The sequence below is a fragment of the Drosophila tropicalis genome, unplaced genomic scaffold (assembly GCF_018151085.1).
Source record: "Drosophila tropicalis isolate 14030-0801.00 unplaced genomic scaffold, ASM1815108v1 contig_845, whole genome shotgun sequence".
Taxonomy (NCBI): Eukaryota; Metazoa; Arthropoda; class Insecta; order Diptera; family Drosophilidae; genus Drosophila; species Drosophila tropicalis.
In genome coordinates this window covers 7,155,001-7,178,617 of record NW_027173338.1, presented here as the reverse complement: position 1 = coordinate 7,178,617, position 23,617 = coordinate 7,155,001, and the positions used below count along the sequence as shown (strand labels likewise).

Sequence of the window (23,617 nt, the reverse complement as noted above, 5' to 3'; positions counted from 1 at the left end):
TAAAGCTGAGAGCAGATTCTTCAATTTATGGCATAGACAAACATAATGTCGGACCCAACGGTTGAGTTGCCACTCTATCTGACGCCAAATTTCTTTAGAAGATGCTTGGAGCATGGATTACAGCAGCAGGATCTGAAGGTTCTCGATGTGAAATTATCTAATCTAACACGAGGAGGAGAAAACTATTGCAGTAACATTTATCGAGCGAATATTAAATATAAAAATACTGAACGAAATAATGTGGAAATTTCGTTGATTGTCAAATCAATGCCAGATGAAAAGCAAGCCATATTGGCTCGTCTGCATATCTACAACAAGGAGAGCATTTTCTACATGCATATTAAGCCAAAATTGGAGACTCTTATGTGGCCACATAACCAAATAGTTGGCCATGAAACATGGGAATTGGGTGCCAAGTAAGTGAAGAACCAAAAGCCATCCACTCATAATGAGGATTAAGTCTTAATGGAAAGTTAATGAGCTTTCAAATGTTTGCAGGCATTTTTATTCCACCACTCAACCAGAGCAAACGATTATATTCGAGGATCTCTGCTCCGAAGGCTATCAATTGAAATGCCGTCAATTGGGTCTAAATTTCGATCATGCCGCCTTGGTAATGAAGAAATTGGCCGAATACCATGCTCTAACCATGGTAATGGCAAAAAATGAACCCGAGACCATCATAGATCGTTACCCATTTGGTCTATTGCATATGGATGCCATTAAATCGGAACCATTTAAGTTACTCTTTGGTACTCAACTCCTGAAATTAGCTGCCTTGGTTGGAGATTGTGAGGGTTTCGGTTCGATTACACGAAAACTGTATCGTTATCATGAACATTTTACGGAACGTGTCCTGAAATCTGTTTATCCTCTACGAGGTGCCGTCAATGTGCTCAATCACGGCGATCTGTGGGTTAATAATATATTCTTCAAATACGACAATCAATATAAGGTGGAAAAAGTTAAGATTGTAAGTACCGAATCCAATTCATTGCATTGTTTTAGATTGAATTTCTTTTTTCGTGGATTGTGTTTCAGATCGATTTTCAATTGTGTTTTTATGGTAGCCTGGGCTTCGATGTCAACTATTTTCTCAATACCAGCTTGGAATTGGATGTGCTAAGGACTCAACGCCAACAACTGATAGATATATATTGTGATTCTCTAATGGAATGTCTGAAACACTTGCCCTGGTCTAAGCCACAGCCAACATGTGAAGATATTTTGGAGGAGATTCGAGCTCGCGAGGCTTATGGCTTCTTTGTGGCCTTTGGTTTCTTCCCTTTGATGAGTATGATTGGCATTGATTCGGAGGACAATTCCCTTAAAAACTTTCACGACGAGGAATTTGCCAAACAAAAGGTTCAACTCATGTTTGAGGGCAACGTACGCACACTAGAAAGCCTGAAGTTTACATTGCAACGTTTAGATGACTTGCAAATTTTTGATTGAAGGTCGCACACTGTATACAATGCATCTGACAGTCTTTGGTATTGCATGATGATACATATACAATCAAGAATATAGTTATATATATAGAGAGTACAAATGAATTTGCGGCCTTTTGATTGACTTCCACAGGGCGTTGAGTGAAATTGTCATTTTTCCCGACACTCAAACTAGACAACAATGCTGCTTATGCAAGATGACGAAGGCAACTGACAGATATTTTGTACATACGCCACACTGACTTATTATACATAAGTCATTTGTTTTTAGGAGAGAAAAACCATTTGACACGTATTGGAAGCAATTTTCTTCCACACTTAATGTGACTTAGAATTGTAACTTTGTATAATTCTACATTAGAAGGAAATTAGTTGAGAACAGAGCGAACAAAGAGGGGGAAATAGTAAACAGTTTTTTTTTTCAAAAGATCATCATCATGAGGATACTGATTAATTTATATCTAAATGAAAAATATAAACTAATATAGAACAACTACATCAAATTGATACCCAAATTTTCCAAAACTTTGTGAGCTTTTAAATCAGTAATTCATTTGTATTGGTTATTAAAATGTTGTAACTTGTAACTTTCATTTAATTCCAAGTTCTTGAATTTAAATTTACAAGATAACGGAGAGAAATTTCAGAATATGTAACAGTTTAACTTTAATCGGTGTTTAATTTAATCAGTTTTAATTTAAAATCGGTGTATCATTATATGATTTGTTTAGCTGTCACATTGTGCGTATACGTAATTGAGGATTCTTCATTAGAGAAACAACAAGATTGTTGCTCTGACAATATTCTTTTTTATAGCTTTTCAATAACTTTTTATTAGGGTTCAGTTAATTCAAACGGATAACTTAACTGCGTAGAAAGCGTGACTTCTTTTAATTATTATAATTCTATATGTATTGTGTTGTTTTTATAAACATTAAGCCATTTGCCAAAATGAATATGATTATATGCATGCGTGTACATAAATTGTGTGATATTCTATAATTATAAATAATTACCACCGACAGTATGCAAATATTTCAACAAATTTCAACATAGACAGATATTTTGTATATACGCCATACGGTAAATGACAACTTAAATACTTGTATTAAAACTATGCGAGGTTAGTTAACATAAAGATGAGATTTCGCAAATTGGCAGTATACATATAATAAACATATAGAACATATTATTTAGAAAATGTGAGAAAACTTTAAAAACTTAAGGCGTATTTCAGCAAACCCTTTGTTTGACGAGTCAAGGTTGATCCAATCAATGTGACAGTTGCGGAAGTGGGGATGACAACTGGTAGATATTTATCCCCTAAAGTATGCAGTAGCTAGTCAAAGATTTGTTATGTTGTCTTAACTGACCTACATAAGAAACCTACTGTAAAATGGTAGCTCAATCGTTGGAAGGAATAAACTTTTCTGATCTTTCCGGGTCAAATTTCACTCTTTCTCACTGCTCTTTATTTAGTGAATCGATTTAAAATAAACACTGGTTTAAAACTCTGTTCTCTCTCGAAATTTTCAATTGTCATGATTTAAGTCAACACATAAACCTCAATCAAAATACAACTGATTATGTCACGTTGAGTATACTACTCGTTATAAAAACATCAAACAAAACGCTTTCGACTCAAATAAGACAATTTAATTGAAACAGAAATTAAAAAAATATATAATTTTTCGTGTTGGCATGTGACTCACAGAGCGAGCGAGAGAGAAAAGAAAGATACTGTTCCCTTATCAGATATCGATTATAAAAATAATACATAAAAATATAAATAAAACATAAATCGTCCAAAACAAGGCGTGGCGTTTGATAAGATAATTGAATCGCTGTCAGATAAGTGTAAATACTAAAAGATGGGAAAACGAGAATGGTAATTAAACAGGTGGCACTTTCGATCATCGCTTTTCAGATACCCTACATCAAGTACTAAATTTCTAAAGTTAAGCATTAATGAATTTGACACAATTTGATCAATTATAATTCAATTCCAAATTCGAATTTCAACGAAGATCCTCAATATTTCGGAACCGGCTTTCGACTTCTTAACAAAGATTAATGGCATCGTTGATATCGGACGGGGAGATCGATCCGATCCGATTCAATACATGAACTTTCTTTCGCAATAGCTACAGGGTAGAAAAAACGGAAACACAATATAGTTTAACTGTAAGCCGAATTGAAAAGGTCGCTGACTGTTCCGTTGACTGTTTGTTGCGTGTTTTTTTTTTTTTTTTTTTTTTTTTAAATTAAACAACTTGTTGTCGCCTTCGTTAAGCGAAATTATATGTATCTACATACTCGTATATGTAACTATTATTAATTCAACTCAATCGTATCGAGAACGAGAGACGTATAAATTGCGTTGTCCGAGAGCAACAATTTTCAAACGTTATTAGAATGTGCAGCATTGTATACCATTCCGAGATCGGCGATTCGCCGCCCCAGCATCTCGATGTCGCCTTCTTCGAGGAGGTGCTGGAAACGGCTCTGCGTACAGCAAAGGTCCAATTATTGTCGATTCACTGCAGACTCGGCAGCAGTACGGGTGAAAATTATTGTAGTAAAATCTATCGTGTGACAATCGAATATAAGTTACATTCCGATCCAAATCATACGAAACAACAAATGTTTATAGTGAAGAGTATACCACACATTGAATCAGTTGAGTTCATTGAAGATCTTCAGGTGTATCTAAAAGAGAAGATCACCTACTATGACGTTCTGCCCAGATTGGAATTGCTCATGCAGTGCAAACAACGTTTCGGACCCAAGTAAGTATTCGATTAATTTACAAAAGGTTTTTTAAATCCATAAATCTTCCGCAACTGATAGACTCTATCAGTGTAGAAAGCAACCAGAGAATGCCTTGGTGTTTGAAGATCTTAGCGAATTGGGTTATGTGATGGCGTCACGTGAATCTGGACTGGATGAGACACATTGCAATTTAGTCATGGAACATCTTGCCGAATTTCATGCCTCATCCATGGCACTGGCTTTGCTGGTAAGTAGGAGTGAAAGGAAAGTGTAGGTTACTTCATCTTTTGACCTTCTCTTTAAACCATACTAACAAGGCACTTAGGAAAACAGACTTTCTAGACCAAACACAAATTTGCAGCCACATCTAATAGCCTAACAACTAACTAAAAATTTAACATATTTTGAGCTTTTTATTTTTACTGGTTAATAATTCTTCTATTTCCGCTCAATTTATTGGCCTATTAATATAGTAAGCTTTTAGGCTGACTTTATAATTGTTGGGAAACTATTTTAAGCCCTTAACTACATACTTAGCAAGTTTATTCACTGCCAATTTCTGTTAAAACAGGGCATTCCAATATCCTTTTGAGATCCACTAAGCATGTTTACCAACTTTATAGGGCATAGTTTCTGTCTCGTTGGGGCATTTGTAGAACTGCCTTTGATTTTCATGGGTCGTTTACTATATTAAACTTTGAAATTTCTTTTACCACTGTTTGTGCTTGTCATTTCAGGATCCGCATATAATTAAGGCCTATGGTGACGGTATGTTATCCCCCAATGGCCTGGCAAAAGATAATGCCCTGCTAATGCGTTATTTTGCTGGCAATGGACAGGAACTGCATTCTTTGGTGAAAACCTGGCCTGGTTTTGAACGTATATCGGACAAAATAGCAAAGTATTTGGCTCATCAACGTGAAAATCTTATACGCAGTCAGGAGCCCTCAGATAGGGATATTAAAGTTCTGAACCATGGCGATTTATGGGTCAATAATATTCTCTTTAATTACGACGCCGTTACCAATAGACCCGTTGATGCGATTTTCATTGATTTTCAATTGAGCGTTTGGGGTAGTCCGGGCATTGATATCAATTATTTCTTTTACACCAGTGCCAAATTGGATGTATTACAGCATAGGCGTCCACAATTGCTGAAGCACTATCATGACCGATTGGCAAGTACCCTACTCGGATTTAATTTGGATATACCTGTGCCCACCTATGAACAAATCCTCCAGGAAGTGCATCGTCGTGAGGCCTATGGTTTCTTTGCCAACTACGGAATATTGCCCACCGTTAGCCAGGATAAAGCCCAGACGGCAGATAACAATTTGGAGAATTTCCAATGTGAAGATTTTGCCAAGCAGAAGGTAAAGCAAATGTTCACCTCAACAAGATTGGAGCAAACTTTGCGTTACACTTTGCCACATTTTGAACGGGCCGGTGTCTTCGATTAGTATCTATAGTTATTCACCTTACTAATCACTTGTAGTTAATTTGTTATTTAGTTGATTGCATTCTGATTTTAATAAATTACAATTTTGTAAAATTTATTTCTGATCAGCGTTAAAAGATGATTAAAGATACCTTTCATCTGTACTTCTATAAGGCTTACAGTTACTTAAATTTGTATCTTTAACTCTTTTCAACTTAATTTAGCGAAATATTTCCTTTATTACTTTTCAAATTAGATAATTCTTTAATGGGAATTGGCCAAAAAATTGCCTTAAAAATTTCTTTAAAAGTATTGCCTAAATATTTTCTACTTTCTTTTTGCAGGAAAACCACATAGCAAAATAAATTTATTTACAAATATATAATATGTGTTTTCTTTTTATTGTTATATAAAAATACAATTTCATTTTGTAAGTGTTTTTTTTTTCGTTTTGTTTAAATTGCACTACATTTCGTTACATAATTTGTATATTGAAATCACCAGAGAATCAAAGAATACACAAAGGAAAAGTTTGTCAAATTTGTTGATTGTTTTTTTAAATTAAATTTGCATACGTACAAAACTACTTAATTTTAAATAATTAATCTGCTTGACGCTCACAATTGTTACACAGGTTTCTCACTTTCTCTCTTTAAACAACTAGAATTTTTCAACTTTCTCTCGCTTACATGTTGTTTGTTGAACCGCAACAAGAAGTTCCCAAACCATTTTTTTAAAAAAAAATTTATCCATAATGCTTAATTAAACTAGATAAAAACAAACTTTTTAGGCTTATGAATGTGTGTGTGTGTGGCTTAATGTGTGTGCGTGCGTTTGCCCTTCCGGTGAGAAGGGAAGATTGTGCCTTGAATTCTGGGCTTTGTTCTGACCAAAGGATAAAGATAGTATTTTGTTGACTTTTTGTTTTTGTTCTGTTCTTTTGACGGTTTAGCTCCAGACATCGGCTGAGTAACGTTTCTGGGCCTCCATTTTCTTGATATACTGAACGGCATCTGCTTCGCTCATATTGCCTTTGGTGGAGAGAATTTTTACTAGAATATTTCTAACATCGACGGCCATATTCTTGGCATCACTATGGAAAACAGACAAAAATATACAACGTTAGGGAAATGAGTTTAATTTAATTTTATATTTAAACTTACCCGCAGATGTAAAAGTGGCCCTTCTTCTCGCCAATAACATTCCAAATGAGATCAGCATCCTGTTCCAGTAAATGTTGAACATAAATCTTTTTCTCTTGATCCCGCGAAAATGCAGCTTTGAGAGTCAAAGTTCCCTTCTTCACCCATTCCTCAAGTTCAGTTTCATAGATATAGTCTTCGCTGCGTTTACGGCAACCGAAATAAAGGACCGAATCGCCGACTTCTTTGCCTTCGTCACGTAGGAACTGACGTTCCTGTATGAAACCACGGAATGGTGCCAATCCTGTACCAGGACCAACCATAATAATTGGAGTCTCCGGTTTGGTGGGCAAACGGAATTGTGATTTCCTAATGAAAACTGGCACTTTCACCTCCTCGCCACCCTCTTGGGGTTTTTTTGTTTTTCAAGTAAGTGGTGGCCACACCCTTGTTAGTGCGTCCAGTGGGTGTTTCATATTCCACAAGGACAGCCGTGACATGAACATCAGTGGGATGCAGTTTGGCCGATGAGGAAATGGAATAGTAACGTGGCTGAAGACGGGGCAACAGCTCACACACGTGATCCAATGGCGGCCTGCACGATTTAATATCTTCCAATATATGAACCACATTCCGGCAGGCATCCTGAATCCATTTTTGATATTTTTCCTTACCTGTAAGAAATATTATTAGCTAATTTTCCTTTGTTATTTCTATACAATTCACTCACCTTCTGGGGCAATGGAGGCCATGTTTCTCAATAGCTCCTTCTCCTTTTCATCCGTACAGTATTCAGCCAATTCCTTCAGAATATGTGTACGTGGTATAGCGGTTATTTCCAAATAATGAGTCAAGGCAGTGCGATACGTTGTTGGGCAGGGGAATGGATGCTTCTTACTGCTATCCGTATCAGTATTGATCAAGGAGAATACCGTATCCAAATCGGCTTTGCACAACTCTCCCAGTTTCTCGACCAAACTCTTATCGTTAATCGGATACATGGCCACATGATCACCGGCATCGTAACGCATTTTCGAACCATCGATACTGAGCTCAATATGCATGCATGAACGTCCGCCGCCCTTGTGCAACTCCCGATTGACCTTTATGGGTGCCAGGAAAGGATTCTTGGCATCGAAGGGAGGACGTTGATTTTGCATTGAATGCAAGCGTGCGATTTCCCCCCGTATATATGCGATCTGGCTGAACATCGGGCTGTTCAAGTAGACGATATTGACGGATTAGCACCTCTTCCCCGCCACCCTCAATGCCAAAGTGATCACAGACAGCGGGCCAGAAACGATCCTTCCAGGTAATGAAGTCATCTTCAATGCTGCCAAAGGAGAGATTAAAACGGCGTTAATATTTTTTGATGATTTATAGTTTATTTAGATCGACTTACTTGGCATCATCATCGCCCAATCCCAATTCAAAGACACGATTGGCACCCAACTCCTCTAGCCTCTTATCGACATAGACAGCAACTTTATTATAATGCTCATACGTCTTGTTGCCCAGTCCAAAGACCTAAAAAGAAGACAAATTGAATAATATATCAATTAATGTTACAATATTGAAAAGTTACAATTTCACTTTATTCTCGATTACCTCATTAGACAGTAGCGTTTGTGGAAATTTTGTTTTATTATATAAATTATTTAATAATAAGCGCAAAGTTCGAAGTCTCGGCTTCGGCCGACACGTGCCAAGGGCAGAATTAAAAGCTGCGGCGGCAACGACAGCGGCGCCGCTGCCGGTAAACGTGCCTAACATGTCAATTGAAGGTTTTTCCACTCAATTAACTTTTCACATAATAAACTTTTCATTCATGACATTCGCGATTTACAAATGGCACATTTCTTTTTGGTGTGAGGAAAACTGTAAACAAATTGCGCAACAGATGTCCATTTGGAAAAATGTCTTAAAAAATACCGCAAAAATACTAAAAACAAAAACGTACTAAAACAGTGTTGGATAAGCAGAGAATCATGATAGAAGTTCATGGAAAGTTTGAACATTATTGTGACGTCACAAATCCATTGAAAATTATCTTTAGAGTGAACTACCGATTGTGGGCATGAACTTGACAACTAAATACAAGATTAGTTTAAATGGGAAAATAAAAAATTTTCTAGCACCGTTTGTCGCTAACGGTTTTTTGAAGCAAAAGTTCTGTAAATAACTTTTCTTTAATATTTAAATCTATGATCTATTTATTATTTACTATTCAATTTGAGAAGGGTCAGTAAAAACACAAAATTCATTCTTTTGGAGGGAAATAAGTCTCGAAACGATGACGTCATGCACCGGAACAAGTACATAGGTACTAGAATATGTTTACGACCTCAGTTCGAAATAGACCTTATCTGTATTGCAAACAAACAGCGTAGAATTTCTATTGAAAATGATTTTCTGTCAACTTGAAAAGTTGAAATTGCAATTAATCTGCAAACTGCAAATTGAAATTATAAATTTATGTTCTTGCGAACAACGCAATTTGTTTACTAATTTAGAAACAACATGCTGACCAAGCAAATTTTTCAAAATATTGTTACGAATTTTCGACTAATATTACAATATTTTTCTCATTCTTTTTCACAAAGATTAATTATAATATTTTATATTTAGAATGTGACGTCATTAATTAATAAATATTACGCCGCTTCAATTGTCTCAAACACGTTTTTGTGTCATCCAACAAATTGGCGACGTTTGCGGAAATTCTATTAGCTACATTTCAAACATTGGCCATGAGTTTGCATCATTTGAAGTTATCAATTCAAATATTTATATATAATATATAAAAGGCTTTTGTTTACAACAAACAACACATTTACGCATATCGCATTTATAATTACAAATGTGAGTAGATAGCGTAATGTGAATCTTATCATTGGGGCAGTGCTCGATAATTCTATTGAAGGCCAATTCGGCGTCAATTTTTTCCGTTTTTTTCGGCTTTGTAATCAATAGGTAGATACATATGTATGTATGTATGTCTTTAGATTAAATAAATGTTTTTTTGTTTAATTTTTGATCTTGTGCTTACCGCATAATTAAGACCAGTTAGATCAACTTCGCCATTGGTTATCCATTCATAGAATTCCATGGCATTATCTGTGGGATCACCCTCTCCATAGGTGGCCAAACAAAAGACAGCCAATGAATTGGAAATATCCTTCAATTGTAGCAATTCCTCCATATCGCATTCCTCGGGATCAGCTACCATGCCCTTGAGACGATAGCGTATGCCTTCTTTGGCCAAACGTCCGGCGAATTCCTCACCAGTGCCCGTCTGTGAGCCATAGAAGACAACAAGACTGCGTCCGGAGGCTTTTAGTTTTTTGATAAACGAGTTATCTGATGCACTTATTGTGCTCACTGTGGTAGGTCTGCAAAGAAGGAGATGCAATTAGTTTTGTTTTATATGTTTTTATTTTAAACGTAAACAAGTTTTCATATATTATATATATTTCAAATGAACGATAATTATATTTAAATTAAGATTCTTTCTAATTCAGTTGATTCTTTTGTAAGGACTTACTGTATCGAATAGCTACGAATTGGTTCCTCTTCCTTCTTACGACTTCTAAGGAAATAGAAGGCAGCCCCACCGATTAGAACAGCCAACAGGGCGATATCGAGTAGACCCAAAAAGGGTTCATCTCCTCCAGCTGCAGCGGCGGCGGCAGCGGCGCCTGCTTCATCAATGGTTTGCTCACTGGACATGGTGTAAAGTTCTGAAAAAAATAAAGCAAGAGAGAGAGAAAGACGCACAGGTTTGTTAGTGTTCTGTGTATTTTGTGATTTGCCATTTTCTATTTGAGTTCTATTTGGAATTTTTTGCATAAAATTTACATTTTTGGGCACTTTGAACACGCACTTTAATGTATGCCACGTAAGCCAAGATCTATTTTGGTTGCTTTCGTTCTTTCTCTTTATGCCTTTTGAAATTGTCTTTTATTGTAAGTTTGTTTTTTCTTTCTATTTAGCATTTGTGTGTAACGGTAAATTACTTCCGCACTTGTTTTAACGGTACTCATATCGCACATGTCATCTGACATTGAATGATAGAGAGAGAAATCGAGAGAGAGAGAGAGATAAAAATTCCGAGCTAGTTGATCAGTAATGCGTTTTTAATCGTTTTTACCTTGAATATTTAATACTATATATTTTATTTATATTTTTTTTTTTTTTCAACTTGTAGTAACTGTCAGTTATGTAATAACTGTGTTTGTATTTGTGTTTGCACTAACTGCACACCCAGAGAGACAGACGTCTGTACGATTTAAGAGCGTGCGTTTAACTAGCTGCTAGTAGCGTTTCGGCAAACAGTTTTATGGTCAAACCTTATCAGTCACAGTCAACCACACTAAACACTTTCTATAAAACAAAACAACAGCAACAAGAAGAACAGCAACACCTATCTAACAACAACGATTAGAATTTACCAAGCCTGATGAAAGTTTAAGAAACATTTTTGCAATGCAGGCATAGGTAAACAGAAACCTCACAAAATATACTAAAAATCCCAACGACCTAAAATTACCATACAATGTGACTAATAGATCGGAAATTTTTGTTATTTCATGTTTTTAATGAATGTTGGCCAATTAATGGCCAATTTTTCAAAGGTCTTTAAATTTTTGGATATTTGTTTTTGACCTTTTCTTTATATAGAACTAATGACACTTACAAAACACATTATATTGATGCTTCATATAAAAATATTTACTTCTGCTAAATTTGAACAATTGGATAATCAATGTAATGATTTTAATGCATTTTTCTAGAGAAGAACTACACTAATCTTTGAGCACTAGCACGCTTCTGATTCACAAGTTTCTAAAACTTTCAATAAAATTTAGTAACTCTAAGTTATTTGACAATATGTTCTCCTAATTGCACACCTTATTTATGCGCACATTTTTAAAAATGAAAATATATGCACAGGAGTTAATTTTTATATATTTTTTTTTGCATGTTTTGGAAAAGACCTTTTGAGACCCTTTTAGCTTACAGATGGCAGGGGAAAGATTAGCGTGCGTTGACCAGTTAATTTGAAAAGCGAACTGTGCCCGAAGTAAATTCATTATTATCTCATATTTTTGGTTTGAACAATAATGTAAAAGAAAGCGTGTTTGGTTGCCCACCTTGAATTTAGAATCGGTTAAGGTTTAATGCCTTAATGCGATGACTTCTGTTCGCCTACTACGTACGTATAACGCAGACGAGTGTCCGAGTCTATCGAGTGTGCCTACGTGTGGATAGTTGCTATTCGCTATTGTTGCTGTTGTGGTCAAATCAAATGGCAAAAAAATGAATATTAAACACTCAAAACGACGACATCGAGCACACACACGCAAACAGAAGAGAAAAAAACCGCAATATCACCTCGACTTTTATGCAAATCAGTATATACATATATTCAATTTATCTGTTATATGTATTGGCTAGTCTCGTACGACAACAGGTTGGATTTCAATTAAAATGTAGCAATACCAAAATATATATGAAGACAAGTCAACAATTGAACAGACAGAAACTGACGCGGGACGAACCTGTGAATTTATGTAGGTCAGCAAAAAATGTCATATTAATATTTACCTTACAGTAACAAAAATGCATTTGTGACTACATATCTGCATACATACATACATATGTATGTACATAAGTGTGTAATTTGATTATTCCTTTGACCGTCTACATTGCGTTTAAGCCCGCTCGAAGAAGATCATTCAATAGGGAATAAGAAAAGGTCACTTTAATAAACAACTTTAGAGTTTCATTGAACATATGATGTCTACAACGCTTAAACTAGATGAGAATTATAGATAAATGAAGCCAACAATCGTTTGACAAGACCTTTACCAGAATAAATCTTTTTGTGTGCTTACCCTTTATTAAGATTTTCTGTCTTAAAAAATTTTTGAAAAACGATTTTCTACCAATGCGATTAATTTTCCCTTCAAATTTAAGACCTAGACTCAGAGAAGAAACTTTACACTACTTTCTTTCAAATCAAAATCATTCAAATATCATATTAAGATTTAAATGGCTGTTAAAAATTTACGATTATTTTGTAAAAGGGTCTTAAAGACTTAGAGATATATCTCAGATCATTATATCAACTAAATTTTAAACTTTTTAATGTTTTTTGTAGTTTTTTTTAAACAGCATCTTTTGAACTATAATAATGGTATAATAATAACTTTTATACATTACAAGTTCAAAGAATTATTCTTTATCATATTAAAGCTTTTCAAACTATTCAAACTTTTGACATTTGGCCCTTAAACCCTAAACCTAAAACAAAAGGTCCAAAGTACATCTACCATTTGCAAAACACAAAACATCATTAAAAAAGGTTTTTTTTTTTTGTTTTCATTGAAAACAAAGCTGTAATTGTTACATTTTCTACCTTTAAAGTGCGTTAATTGTGGCAATTTTCAAGCTTTAAATTAAAATTTGAAATTTGACCAGACGTTGTCATAGACCAATGGGCAAAACAATATGTGGAACATTCAACCTTGAACCAAATGAGAAAAAAAAATTCAAACATAAATGGTGGAAAAAAAGGTTTCAGTTTTTGGGTGTTATTGAAACTTTTTGAATGGCAACCTTTACTTCCGTTTATCACTGACGTTTTCAGTGGAAAACATATGTATCTATTTATGTATTTATTTATCGCACTTAATCCTCCCAGTTGAATAAACTTTTTCGTATTTTCGTGAATGAATCATCGTCGCGCCATAAAAAATACGCGACTCTCTCCATTAAAAGTACATAGAGACAAAATTATTTTTGTTTAGTTTTTCAATAGATAAAGAAAATTGTTGCCATTTCATGATTACTACTATAATGCCTTTAAAAATATCATACCGAAGGGAGACCCGAAGCCTTATTAAATGTTATCATTGTGTCTCGCATCTGTTCAAATGTTCAAAATGCCAATGCACGAAACGAGATTTCAAAATTTTGCCATCTCAGCATTAGAGTGCAAAAAAAACCAAATGCTTTATGACGGAGCACAAAGCGTTTGTTTTGAACTAGAGTGATTAGTGACTACTTTCAAGTATGTTGACCACAAACTTGTGAGTGGAATTGGAATGAAAAATAACTCAAATCAAATTAACTCGTTAAATGCATTATAAATATGCATAAGAATTTTTAAAGCAAATTATGGAAACAAAACAGAAAGTTTACTATGGAAAGGTCAGTTTTTTGATTAACAAAGATTTTGGGGAGATACAATATGTATGTATATATTTTTTAACTTTTGTTGCAAGAATGAACTTACTAATACGTCAAAGTGAGTTCATTTTGGACAAGATTAATCTTATTTAAATCTAAATCTTTCTCAATATAAAAAGTATCTGTAATGGATTTTTAATCTGAATGTGAACTACATTTTGCATAACGATTATAAGAAAATCACAATGTATTTAATTACAACAAACGGCAAACTACAAAAAAAAAAAAAAAAAAAATGCAATTTAATTTAATTAAATAATCTCGACGAGAAATCAACACACAGATTTTACGAGGGTTTCCCCACGTATGTAAATATATAAGTTTGTGAAATGAATGAACTTTGTACATACATACATATGTATGTATGTACATGAGTTCATCAAATAAAAGTCGCTTATATATGTATGTATCTATATATTGCTATGAACGTGCTTGAATCTGTAACTCAAAAAAAAAACAAACAAAAAAAGTGCACTTGAAGTGCATTAACCGACGTCTTTTTTGTTTCTTGCATAAATTTCGAATTGAGTATTCCGTTGTAAGAACTTTCAGCATCTCTTTTCCCGCATCTCTTTTAATTTTTAATGTAATGTAATATAATATTCAAGAATACAATGTATTCAGGTTTGTTGTAAAGGAAGACACCTTAAAACTTTGCGAAAATGTAAAAAATCTGAATAGATAAGCAGAAAATAACTTATTTGTCTTGAATATAACTTTTTTCACTGGTCTTAAGATTTGCTTGATATAAGTCAGTGAAATATTAGTACAGTTGAACCTCGATTATCCGGCACCCCTATTATCCGGGATGAAGTTGAATTTGTTTCATTCTCACTGTTAACCGTGATAACCTATTATCCGTGATTTCAAACAAAAACTTTTTTCTAAAATAATAAAACGAATTCGGGGCTTCCCCGTTTTAGTTAGTAATCAATGAGAAACACTCGTGTATGTACATATTACTTTGTCGAACTATGAAACACTTGTTTGTGGATTGATTTAAAGATATGTATGTATGTACATATGTACTTAAAGAATTTCAAGTACGAAATATGTGAAAATTTTGCTGTCGATTTACCGGGTTTTTCAATTTTCCGTGATGGCTCTGGTCCCGACCGTCCCGGATAATCGAGGTCCAACTATATCTATTGTCTCTGTAAAAGTTTCGAAACTTATGTGACAACCCACGTGCAAACAGCTGACAAGATCTACAAATGTACGCCTATGAATACGAATTGTATTCGTATACAAATCAGAGTTATCACTTTTCATTATGCAATACAATATGCCTACATACAAACTGAAAATAACATATGTACATACTTATGTACATAAAAACATAGACCCCTATGTATTCCTTTGCATGTGTGGCTTGGGGTGTGTCCAAAAATAGCAAATATTTCAAACAAAATTGTTATTAAAGTAAATTGCACGCAGTTTCCAGTACACAATGCCATCAATGAGAGCAAGAGAGATAGCAGCAGTAGAGAGAAATACATATGTACATATGTATGTAATGCAAAGCAACCTGTTGCTAGACAGAGCGAGAAACAGAAGCAGATACTTGTTGCTTGAACTTTAAACTCGTCTGGCTATTGGCGCTCTCGCTCGCACGTACACAAATGGATGGCATTTTTTTTCTTGTTTTTTTTTTTTTTTTTGAAGTTGTATACTTGTGTCTCACTTCTGTAACCTTGACCATCAAACAAAGTGGAAGAAAAAAACCAATCAATTTATTATTTATTCATCGGCGCGTGGTTTCTGGGCTTGGCCTAAAAAAATGTTGGCAAACGGAGAGCAACAAAAAATTTACTTTTGTAACTTACTTATTCACAGTCAGCAAGATTTTTTTTTTATGTAAATTGCACTTATTGTTGGTTGTTGTTGCTGAATTTTTTTTTCACGTTCTTTTTATTCCTTTATTTAGTATTCGATTTTGATTTCACGTTTTACATGAAGGCGGATGGATGACGACGAGCGACAAATCCAAGCGCTTAATTTGTTTTATTTAGTTAAAGTGGAAGAGCCACGACGACGACGACGGCGGCTGAACTAATGGGTGCACATATACGTATGTACACATATGTATATACGTTTTTATTTTATATACGAGCCTCAGCAAGCGCGCTCCTCCACACGGTTAATCAACAACACAACAACAACAAGTGGTGGATGGAGAAAACCTCGCAGGCTGGCAGCACTGCGAACAAAAACATATCGGCCAGTGCTGCTGATGAAAAATTGAAAAACGATGCGTTGCTATCGGTTATCGACCTATCGGTCATCGAAACAGAGATTTAAATTTTGAAATTTTTTAAAAGATATAAAACTTTGGTAAACATTTACTTAAGTTACTCGGTATCAAACGAAAGAAGGTAAATATTTACTGAAACTACTCGAGAGTTCAGTGTTGCAAAGTGGGAAAATCGGTTAAAGCTAGATTTCAGTGTTGCCAAACGCTATTCTTTATTTGGCGCGTTGTTTGACCGCCCTGGTAGCCAAATATTTTACTCTAAATTATAAATTCGCGGAATATTCGGCTGCTCTGGAAACCGAATATTGTATTCTGAACTATATTTGTTCTATAAAATCAAGAAATATTGTAAGCTCAACAATATTTTCTAAAATAAATATTTTCCAGTGCTGATGATAAATTAATACTGGTTTAGGATTCAATAATCGATTATCGATCTTAAAATATTTTTCTACACATCTGGCAAGTCGGTTAAAATATTTGGTGTGACCAGACATTGGTTTTTAGTTGATTCTTCTTTTTTGTTAACTTTTTAATTTTCTTATTTGCCAAAATCGAGTTTTAATTACTATAAAATAAATTTATAATTTTAAAAACCCAAACAAGGGTCTTACGAAACCACAGTGCCTTCATTTGAAAACGACAAAGTGAAAAAAGTGCTAATAAAGGGAAAATTGTGTAATTTATTGTGGAAGCCAAATCGAAATGGAGCTCCTTTAGACCAACAAAACACATTTCGACCACGATCGAGTATTAAATTGAGTCCAAATTGTAAACGCAATCGCCCAACGGCCCGGAAATGCCATTGAAGTTCTTGAAAAAGTGTCGCCAATATAATGTGACGTCGAAAAGTTTGTTTGTTATATCTGTGCATCATTTATTAGGTGAGTGAGTGTGAATAACCCAAGTGGGCCCTGAATGAGTGTGTGACAGTGAAATGGAATTGGAATTGTGGGGCGTAGCAAAGTATCGCCTCCCCCGCCCCCTCCTCCTTCACCACGGCCAATTTTACGACTAATCCAGATACAACATGTCTAAGAAGGAAAAACAGCTGCAGTGAAACATTATTATCGAGGGAAATTTTGTAAATTGAATTTCCAACTGTTGCTATGTTTATTACCTGTTAATTTGAACTTGTTGCTGCTATTGGATTAGTTACAGATCTTATCTTAGTTTTCTCAGTGTCAGCATTTAACAAGAGCTGATTAGGAGATTTATCAAGGACATAAAATTTGCATGATATTTGAGTATCCTTCAGGCTTGTGATTTTTTACTTGCCTTAGATTGTTTGGATTGAGGATTGAGTGTACCTTGTTTCTCTTTATTCTGACAAAATTCTGCTGTTCGTAAATTAACTATTAAGCTCTCTTAACCCTCTTATCTTTATTGGCTAAGGACTGTAGGGGAAGGGCAAGAAAAGAGGGCCTAATATAATCAAAGATCTTTCATTTGAAATCACTTTGATACCTTTCTCATTTCCGATCTCTATATACATGCATGTACCCTCTAAATTCTATGCGTTGATAGTGTGCAAAGGTGCTTGGCGGGGGGAGGGGTCTTAAATAAATTAACTTGAAACAATTTCCGTTAATAAAAAGAAACATATTAGGAAGCGGAGTGGAGGGAGGTAAGCCATTCAGTCAGTCAGTCGATTAGAAAAAAATGTCGGAAATTTACATATTTGCGCGTGCGCTGCTCGATGTGAAGCACGTTTTTAGCCACATCTATTTATTGCCCTCTCTATCTGACACACTCACACTTAAATTCTCTCTCTCTCTCTCGCAGACACTTCGAGCACTGTTGACTGCACCATCAGCTCGGAGAGCAAGGGCCAAGAGTGTTTGGATAATGTTTGTCAACGTTTACTTATCCAACAGCCCGAATTCTTCGGCTTACGTTATGTGGTCAAAGGTGGCAAAGATGATGAATTCAAATGGATCGATTTGGAACGCTCTTTGAGCCGTCAGTTGGAGAAATATGCTCAGGCGCCAAAGATCTATCTGAGAGTACGTCATTATGTGACCACGGGTGTGAGGCATTTAACCGACGAAGCGACAAGATTCTATTATTTCCTACAACTGAAGAGTGACATCTATGAGGGACGCATCGCCTGCGATATACGCAGAGCCATCCTGCTGGCTCTTTATTGCCGGCAAGCGGAATACGATAGCTATAACAATCACCATCAGGGGGATAAACAGAGTAAGGATTATCTAAAGAAATCGTTGATACTGCCACGCAATATGCAGGGATTGGCCAATGATGACAGCATGCTGGATGGCCTGATAATGGAGGTGCTGCAACAGCAAACAAACCTCGATCATTTGAGTCAGAGTCAGGCGGAGGAGATGTATATACAATGTTGCCAGCAATTGGATGGCTATGGCGAGGAACGTTTCCAGGCCAAAGATACATTGGGAAATGATATACTCCTCGGATTGGCCATCAATGGCATGGTGGTGAATGCGGATAATGGTCGGCAGTATTTCCCATGGAAGGATTTCCATACGGTCACGATTGACAAGCGTACGATCAAGATTGAGCAAAACAAATTGGATGGCGAGGGCAGTATTGTGGGCAGTTTCATCTTCTCGGAGGCTGATATGGCTAGATACTTTTGGAAATTATGTATAAGTCAGCATAAGTTTTTCAAACGTTTCATTGACACGGCCACGCCCTCGAGCATGGGCAGTGGAGCGGATATGGAGGGAAATAATCAAGTTGCCATCAATAGTGAGAGTGTTGTGGGTTATGTCGATTATGTGGACTATAATGAAAGGGAAAGGGAACGAGATCAACTGCAGCAGCAACAACAGCAGCAACAACAACAGCATCAGCAGCAGCAACAACAGTTCCAGCAGCAACAACAACTGCAACAGCAATTAATCTCTTCAAACATCTCGTTGGCCACTAGTCAAACGCATTCCCAGCTCTTGGGTCAAAGTAGCTCCTGCCTGGATCTGAGTAATAACAATCTACACTCTTCGAATGGTCTGTTGCATCATAATAACAACAACAATACGGAGGAGAGGGAACGCCTCAAGGCCATGTTGCCTACGTACAGACCCGCTCCGGATTATGAGACCGCAGTTCAATTGAAATATCGAACACCTTCTGCCGAGTTGCATAACATGACCATGGCCCTGGCAGGGACACCCGGACATGCTGCCTACTATGCAGGCTCGCAGCCCGATGTCCATAATCCGAATGTCTACAATGAGAACCTCTTTTTGGGTCACCTAACAGCACATCGTTATCCGGATGTTGCTCAACCGGCGGCTGCCTTGCATCATCATCATCATCATATCAATCTCTATCATCAGCAACCGCAACAACAACCCCAGCAGCAGCAACAGCAGCAGCAACCCTCAATGGCCAATCCTCAAGCCTATTTGGAGTTATCCCATCGCATGCATATGATGCGAAACAAAGCCCCTCCACCGTATCCCGTCAATCGTTTGAGTTCCTCATCCACACCTGATCTTGCTGTGGCCACACCGCGGCCCCTGCACGGCTATCGCAACTATGTGAGTGGCTCATCTCCGGATCTTGTATCGAATCGCACTCTCTTGAATGGTGGACAATATGTGGCGGCCCATTTGGCAGCCGGTAATGGAGGAGCCGTTGGCTTAGCCCATGGCGGTAATGTGCCCACCTCATCGGGAGCCACTATGCTGCATCAATATCCGTATATTGGTCATGTGGGTCTATCGCAACCGTATTTACCACTCCATGGCACATTCGAGAACCTCAATATGATTGAAGAGCAGCCTTCGATAATGTCACAATTGCGTCAATCGGCCATGAGTCAGGCGGCAGCAGCAGCCGCTGCCCAAGCAGCTCAGAGGTAAGTGTTTCGAAGCACGAATAAGAGTCACAATTGGTTAACCCTTTTGCGTGTTTTTGTAGTAGTCCAACATTGCCGCCCAGTGGCTATCGAAGTTCAGCTCCTCCACCAGCAAGTAGTCCTCAACCGCCGGCAATAGCTTCGCCACCGCCGCCGCCTCCACCAAATCATCCGCCACCGTCCACTACACCCACTCCGCTGCAACGCAGCGCCATCAATGGTTCGATTGAGCCCATCTACGAGAATGTGCCACTGCCACAAAGGGCAGCATCTGGTGGCAGCAATGGCACTGCCGCTGCTGCCCATGCCGTGGCCATGCGTCAACGAGCCTCGTCCATACAATCGGCACCGCCGGGAGTTGTTCCAGTGCCCGCTGCTCGTCACAATAATGTGGTTACCCTAACCATTAACTCTCAAACACCACCAGATGACGAGGTCACGCGTAACATTAAGAAGTATGGAGCCGATCGGGCGGCCAGCACAGAACTGCAATTCCTGGAACCACAACAGCAGGCTCCCATGCGATCCACACGAGCGGCCAGTGCCGCGCCAGCCATAGGAGCCACGCCTCCACCTAGACAACATCGCTCGACCGCTAGCCTAAATAGAACCACGCCCGTGGACGTTATATCGCCAGCGGGCGATACGCTGCATCAGCAGTTCAGTGCCATGAATCTATCAGCCAATACATCAGCATCCACATCGTCCATGTTCAATTCCACATTGGATACCACCTCCTCGTCGTCGGCCAGCAAAGATGGCAAGCGCAAGAAGCGTTGGAACTTCTTGGCTCGCGGCAAAACGCCCGACAAGCAAAAAGCAGCCACCTTGGGCCGAGAGAAGGCCAACACAAGCCAACAACATGCCAAATTGGCAGCTAAACTGAAATTGGCCCAAGATGATTTGAATCTTCCGCAACCGTATCGTTGGTCCACGGGCGTGAGCAAACCGCAGCCCATATCTGGACAATACTCCAAGGATAAGCTGGTGAGCATTTGGCAAACAATTAATCAATTTATAAAGTTTTAACTAAGTTTTGAAAACATTTCTTGATCGTGTGAAAAGCCATTAAATCTTCTGAAATGTGACTTTGATAAAGTCGATTGGGTTGATAACCAATATAAACTATATCTCAAGTTTGTGGACGTGAAAACGTTGCTAACTCAGAAAACTTCAAGAAACGTATATTCATATAAATTGGTTATCTTACGGCTTAATTTTCGTAATCAAAAGTAGAACATTCATAAACCAAATAAGTCTGAATGCAACGAGTCCTCCAAAACAAAGTTCCTGATATTTGTTAGTCTAAACACTTTGATCTATGAATTCAGACCGTTTAAGAAAAGAATCACGATACACTCGTTCCATATACGTTTTACCAATAATATATTACTTTAGATCACTGACCAAGTCCTAGAAGTATCTTAATTTTCCTTTTCATACTATTTGATTTCTTCTTGCAGTGTCAAATACTCAACGAAAAGCTACAAGACTCACAGCTTTTCATGGAATTCGAACGCATTCCTAAACGACGTGACCAGGCTCAATACGATTGTGCCTTACTGGAGGAGAACGAGCCGAAGAATCATGATCCCAACTTTTTACCCTATGATGATAATCGCGTACGACTCACACCCTCGATGGACAATCGTCATGGCTATGTAAATGCATCGTATATATCGGTAAGAATAATGAATTAAACTCCTTAAACAATTATAATACTTTTTGTTAATTCTAGGCCACTGTCGGTACCAAGCAACGTTTCTACATTGTGGCTCAATCCCCACAAGAATCGCAAACAATGCGCATCTTCTGGCAATGCGTATGGGAGGCGGATGTCTATTTGGTTGTTCAACTAACTGAAGATATGAGCTATATACCACTAAGCAGTCAACAGCGCCTAGAGTTTGGTCAGGTTAGTGGACAATATAGGAAACCCCTTTAGGGCAATATTAATTGCCTTTCTTTTTCCAATTTATGACAGTTCCAAGTGTATCAGGAATTCTCACAAACTACCGATCGCTGCACCACCAGCAAATTGCGTCTATATCATGCTCCTTCACGACGATATCGATCTGTTTGGCATTTACAATATGCCGACTGGGCGGAACAAAATTGTCCACGTGATGTCAATCATTTTCTCGATTTTCTCGAGGAACTTAATTCTGTCAGATTGGCATCAACGCATGAAGTGCCACCGGGTCATAATACAAATCCTCCAGTGCTAATACATTGCCTTGAAGGTGGCGGACGCTCCGGCGTGACCTTAACTGCGGATTTATTGCTCTATACTTTAGATCATAATGAGGTAAGAGATTAAATTTTCAGCTTCTTGAAGTTAAGTCTAGAGTCAACACATTTACTAGAATGTTGATAAGTTTGTAACCAAAAATATATACATAAATAGGTACTATCTTTTTATGAGACCTGCGGCTTTATCTGAAGCACAAAACAAACCTTCAGAATGCTCTTAAATTGTTAACCAATGATAAAGATTAGACATTCTCAGAATTCTTTCCTTCTTCCCATACTTAAATGCTATCTAAAAGAGTTGATAATTTATGAAAGGTTCTTAAAAGTTGAGACTTTCTGCGCTATTATGAGGAATTTTTTATGAAGGTATGCATTTCGAAATTAAGTTCATATTGTTTTCTTTTAATCTTATTTTTTTCTAAGAAAGTTTGATACAATTAAAATGAACAAGAATGAAAAGAAATAAGAATTCATAGGTAATAAACATTGAAGTACTCATTATATTTGCCTGATTCTAACTTTGTCTATAAGTATCATCTTTTGTGCTTTTCGAATTGGTTTGCATATTAATACTTAATATTTTGTATATTTTAGGATTTAGATATACCACGTGTCATTGGGCAGCTGCGTCATCAACGTGATAGCATAATACCGTCATTAGCGCAATATAAATTCATATACAATCTGCTCATCACCTATCTTAAACGTACGAGGTTGATCTGAGAGGACGAACAACTACCAATTACTATGATGACCATGGCCTTTTGTGCCCTAAGTATTTCAGTTTAATTCAATTTTATCGTTTTTAAGTATGCATAAAAATGAACAAGTTTCTTACTTAAGACTTGCTATATACATATACATATGTACATATGTATATATATATTTAATGTTTTCAACTCTTCTTCCATTCTGTGGCAGCTCTTTTACCATATTTACATACATATACATATATATATAAACACATATCGTATATCCCAAATCGATTAACACTTGATCGACCGACGAATTGACTTGATTGTAATCATAAGTTTGGAAATTTTGTTACCAAAACTTAAAGCACTAGAATTTTATTGATTCTAATGCTCTTAGGTTTAAAGCCAAATTATTTATATATAAAATATACATAATTGTTTATTTTTTTTTATATACGAACCAATTGAAATCCTAACAAAGCAAAAGCAATAAAAACTTTATAAATGCAAA

General features: G+C 36.7%; 4 protein-coding genes across 6 annotated transcripts; 3 read left to right on the top strand and 1 right to left on the bottom strand.

Moving 5' to 3' along the window:
• Nucleotides 1–45: 45 nt before the first annotated feature.
• LOC137581201 (uncharacterized) lies at nucleotides 46–1,556 on the top strand. The gene is made up of 3 exons (XM_068295385.1): nucleotides 46–416; nucleotides 499–973; nucleotides 1,042–1,556. The coding sequence occupies exons 1-3, from the start codon at nucleotides 46–48 to the stop codon at nucleotides 1,453–1,455; spliced, it is 1,260 nt and encodes a 419-aa protein (XP_068151486.1). The 3' UTR covers nucleotides 1,456–1,556.
• Nucleotides 1,557–3,856: 2,300 nt separating this feature from the next.
• LOC137581455 (uncharacterized) lies at nucleotides 3,857–5,779 on the top strand. Its single transcript, XM_068295693.1, has 3 exons — nucleotides 3,857–4,240; nucleotides 4,302–4,470; nucleotides 4,961–5,779. The coding sequence occupies exons 1-3, from the start codon at nucleotides 3,867–3,869 to the stop codon at nucleotides 5,681–5,683; spliced, it is 1,266 nt and encodes a 421-aa protein (XP_068151794.1). The 5' UTR covers nucleotides 3,857–3,866; the 3' UTR covers nucleotides 5,684–5,779.
• A 264-nt stretch (nucleotides 5,780–6,043) lies between these two features.
• Nucleotides 6,044–16,220, bottom strand: Cpr (Cytochrome P450 reductase). The gene is given in 9 exon segments (XM_068295692.1): nucleotides 6,044–6,754; nucleotides 6,825–7,222; nucleotides 7,224–7,477; nucleotides 7,534–7,987; nucleotides 7,989–8,136; nucleotides 8,206–8,330; nucleotides 9,853–10,195; nucleotides 10,348–10,543; nucleotides 15,884–16,220. Coding segments are annotated over 8 exon segments (2,052 nt in total). The 5' UTR covers nucleotides 10,533–10,543; nucleotides 15,884–16,220; the 3' UTR covers nucleotides 6,044–6,609.
• Nucleotides 16,221–16,806: 586 nt separating this feature from the next.
• Pez (protein tyrosine phosphatase non-receptor pez) lies at nucleotides 16,807–23,617 on the top strand. 3 transcript variants are annotated; one of them, XM_068294988.1, is made up of 7 exons: nucleotides 16,807–17,195; nucleotides 18,097–20,158; nucleotides 20,224–21,145; nucleotides 21,622–21,840; nucleotides 21,897–22,073; nucleotides 22,143–22,466; nucleotides 23,006–23,617. In XM_068294988.1, the coding sequence occupies exons 1-7, from the start codon at nucleotides 17,111–17,113 to the stop codon at nucleotides 23,132–23,134; spliced, it is 3,918 nt and encodes a 1,305-aa protein (XP_068151089.1). In that variant the 5' UTR covers nucleotides 16,807–17,110; the 3' UTR covers nucleotides 23,135–23,617. The 3 variants fall into 3 exon arrangements, with proteins under 3 accessions (XP_068151089.1, XP_068151088.1, XP_068151090.1); XM_068294987.1 differs by having other exon boundaries at nucleotides 16,809–17,195; nucleotides 20,221–21,145; XM_068294989.1 differs by lacking the exon at nucleotides 23,006–23,617 and adding an exon at nucleotides 22,566–22,616 and having other exon boundaries at nucleotides 16,809–17,195; nucleotides 20,221–21,145.

Excerpts from the sequence above, each read along its gene's own strand:
- LOC137581201 (XM_068295385.1), top strand. The coding sequence starts at position 46 with ATGTCGGACCCAACGGTTGAGTTGCCACTCTATCTGACGCCAAATTTC. Across the intron at positions 417-498 it reads ACATGGGAATTGGGTGCCAA|GCATTTTTATTCCACCACTC; the intron begins GTAAGTGAAGAA and ends AAATGTTTGCAG. Across the intron at positions 974-1,041 it reads AGGTGGAAAAAGTTAAGATT|ATCGATTTTCAATTGTGTTT; the intron begins GTAAGTACCGAA and ends ATTGTGTTTCAG.
- LOC137581455 (XM_068295693.1), top strand. The coding sequence starts at position 3,867 with ATGTGCAGCATTGTATACCATTCCGAGATCGGCGATTCGCCGCCCCAG. Across the intron at positions 4,241-4,301 it reads AAACAACGTTTCGGACCCAA|ACTCTATCAGTGTAGAAAGC; the intron begins GTAAGTATTCGA and ends CGCAACTGATAG. Across the intron at positions 4,471-4,960 it reads CCATGGCACTGGCTTTGCTG|GATCCGCATATAATTAAGGC; the intron begins GTAAGTAGGAGT and ends TTGTCATTTCAG.
- Pez (XM_068294987.1), top strand. The coding sequence starts at position 17,111 with ATGCCATTGAAGTTCTTGAAAAAGTGTCGCCAATATAATGTGACGTCG. Across the intron at positions 20,159-20,220 it reads GCTGCCCAAGCAGCTCAGAG|TAGTCCAACATTGCCGCCCA; the intron begins GTAAGTGTTTCG and ends GTGTTTTTGTAG. Across the intron at positions 21,146-21,621 it reads AATACTCCAAGGATAAGCTG|TGTCAAATACTCAACGAAAA; the intron begins GTGAGCATTTGG and ends TTCTTCTTGCAG.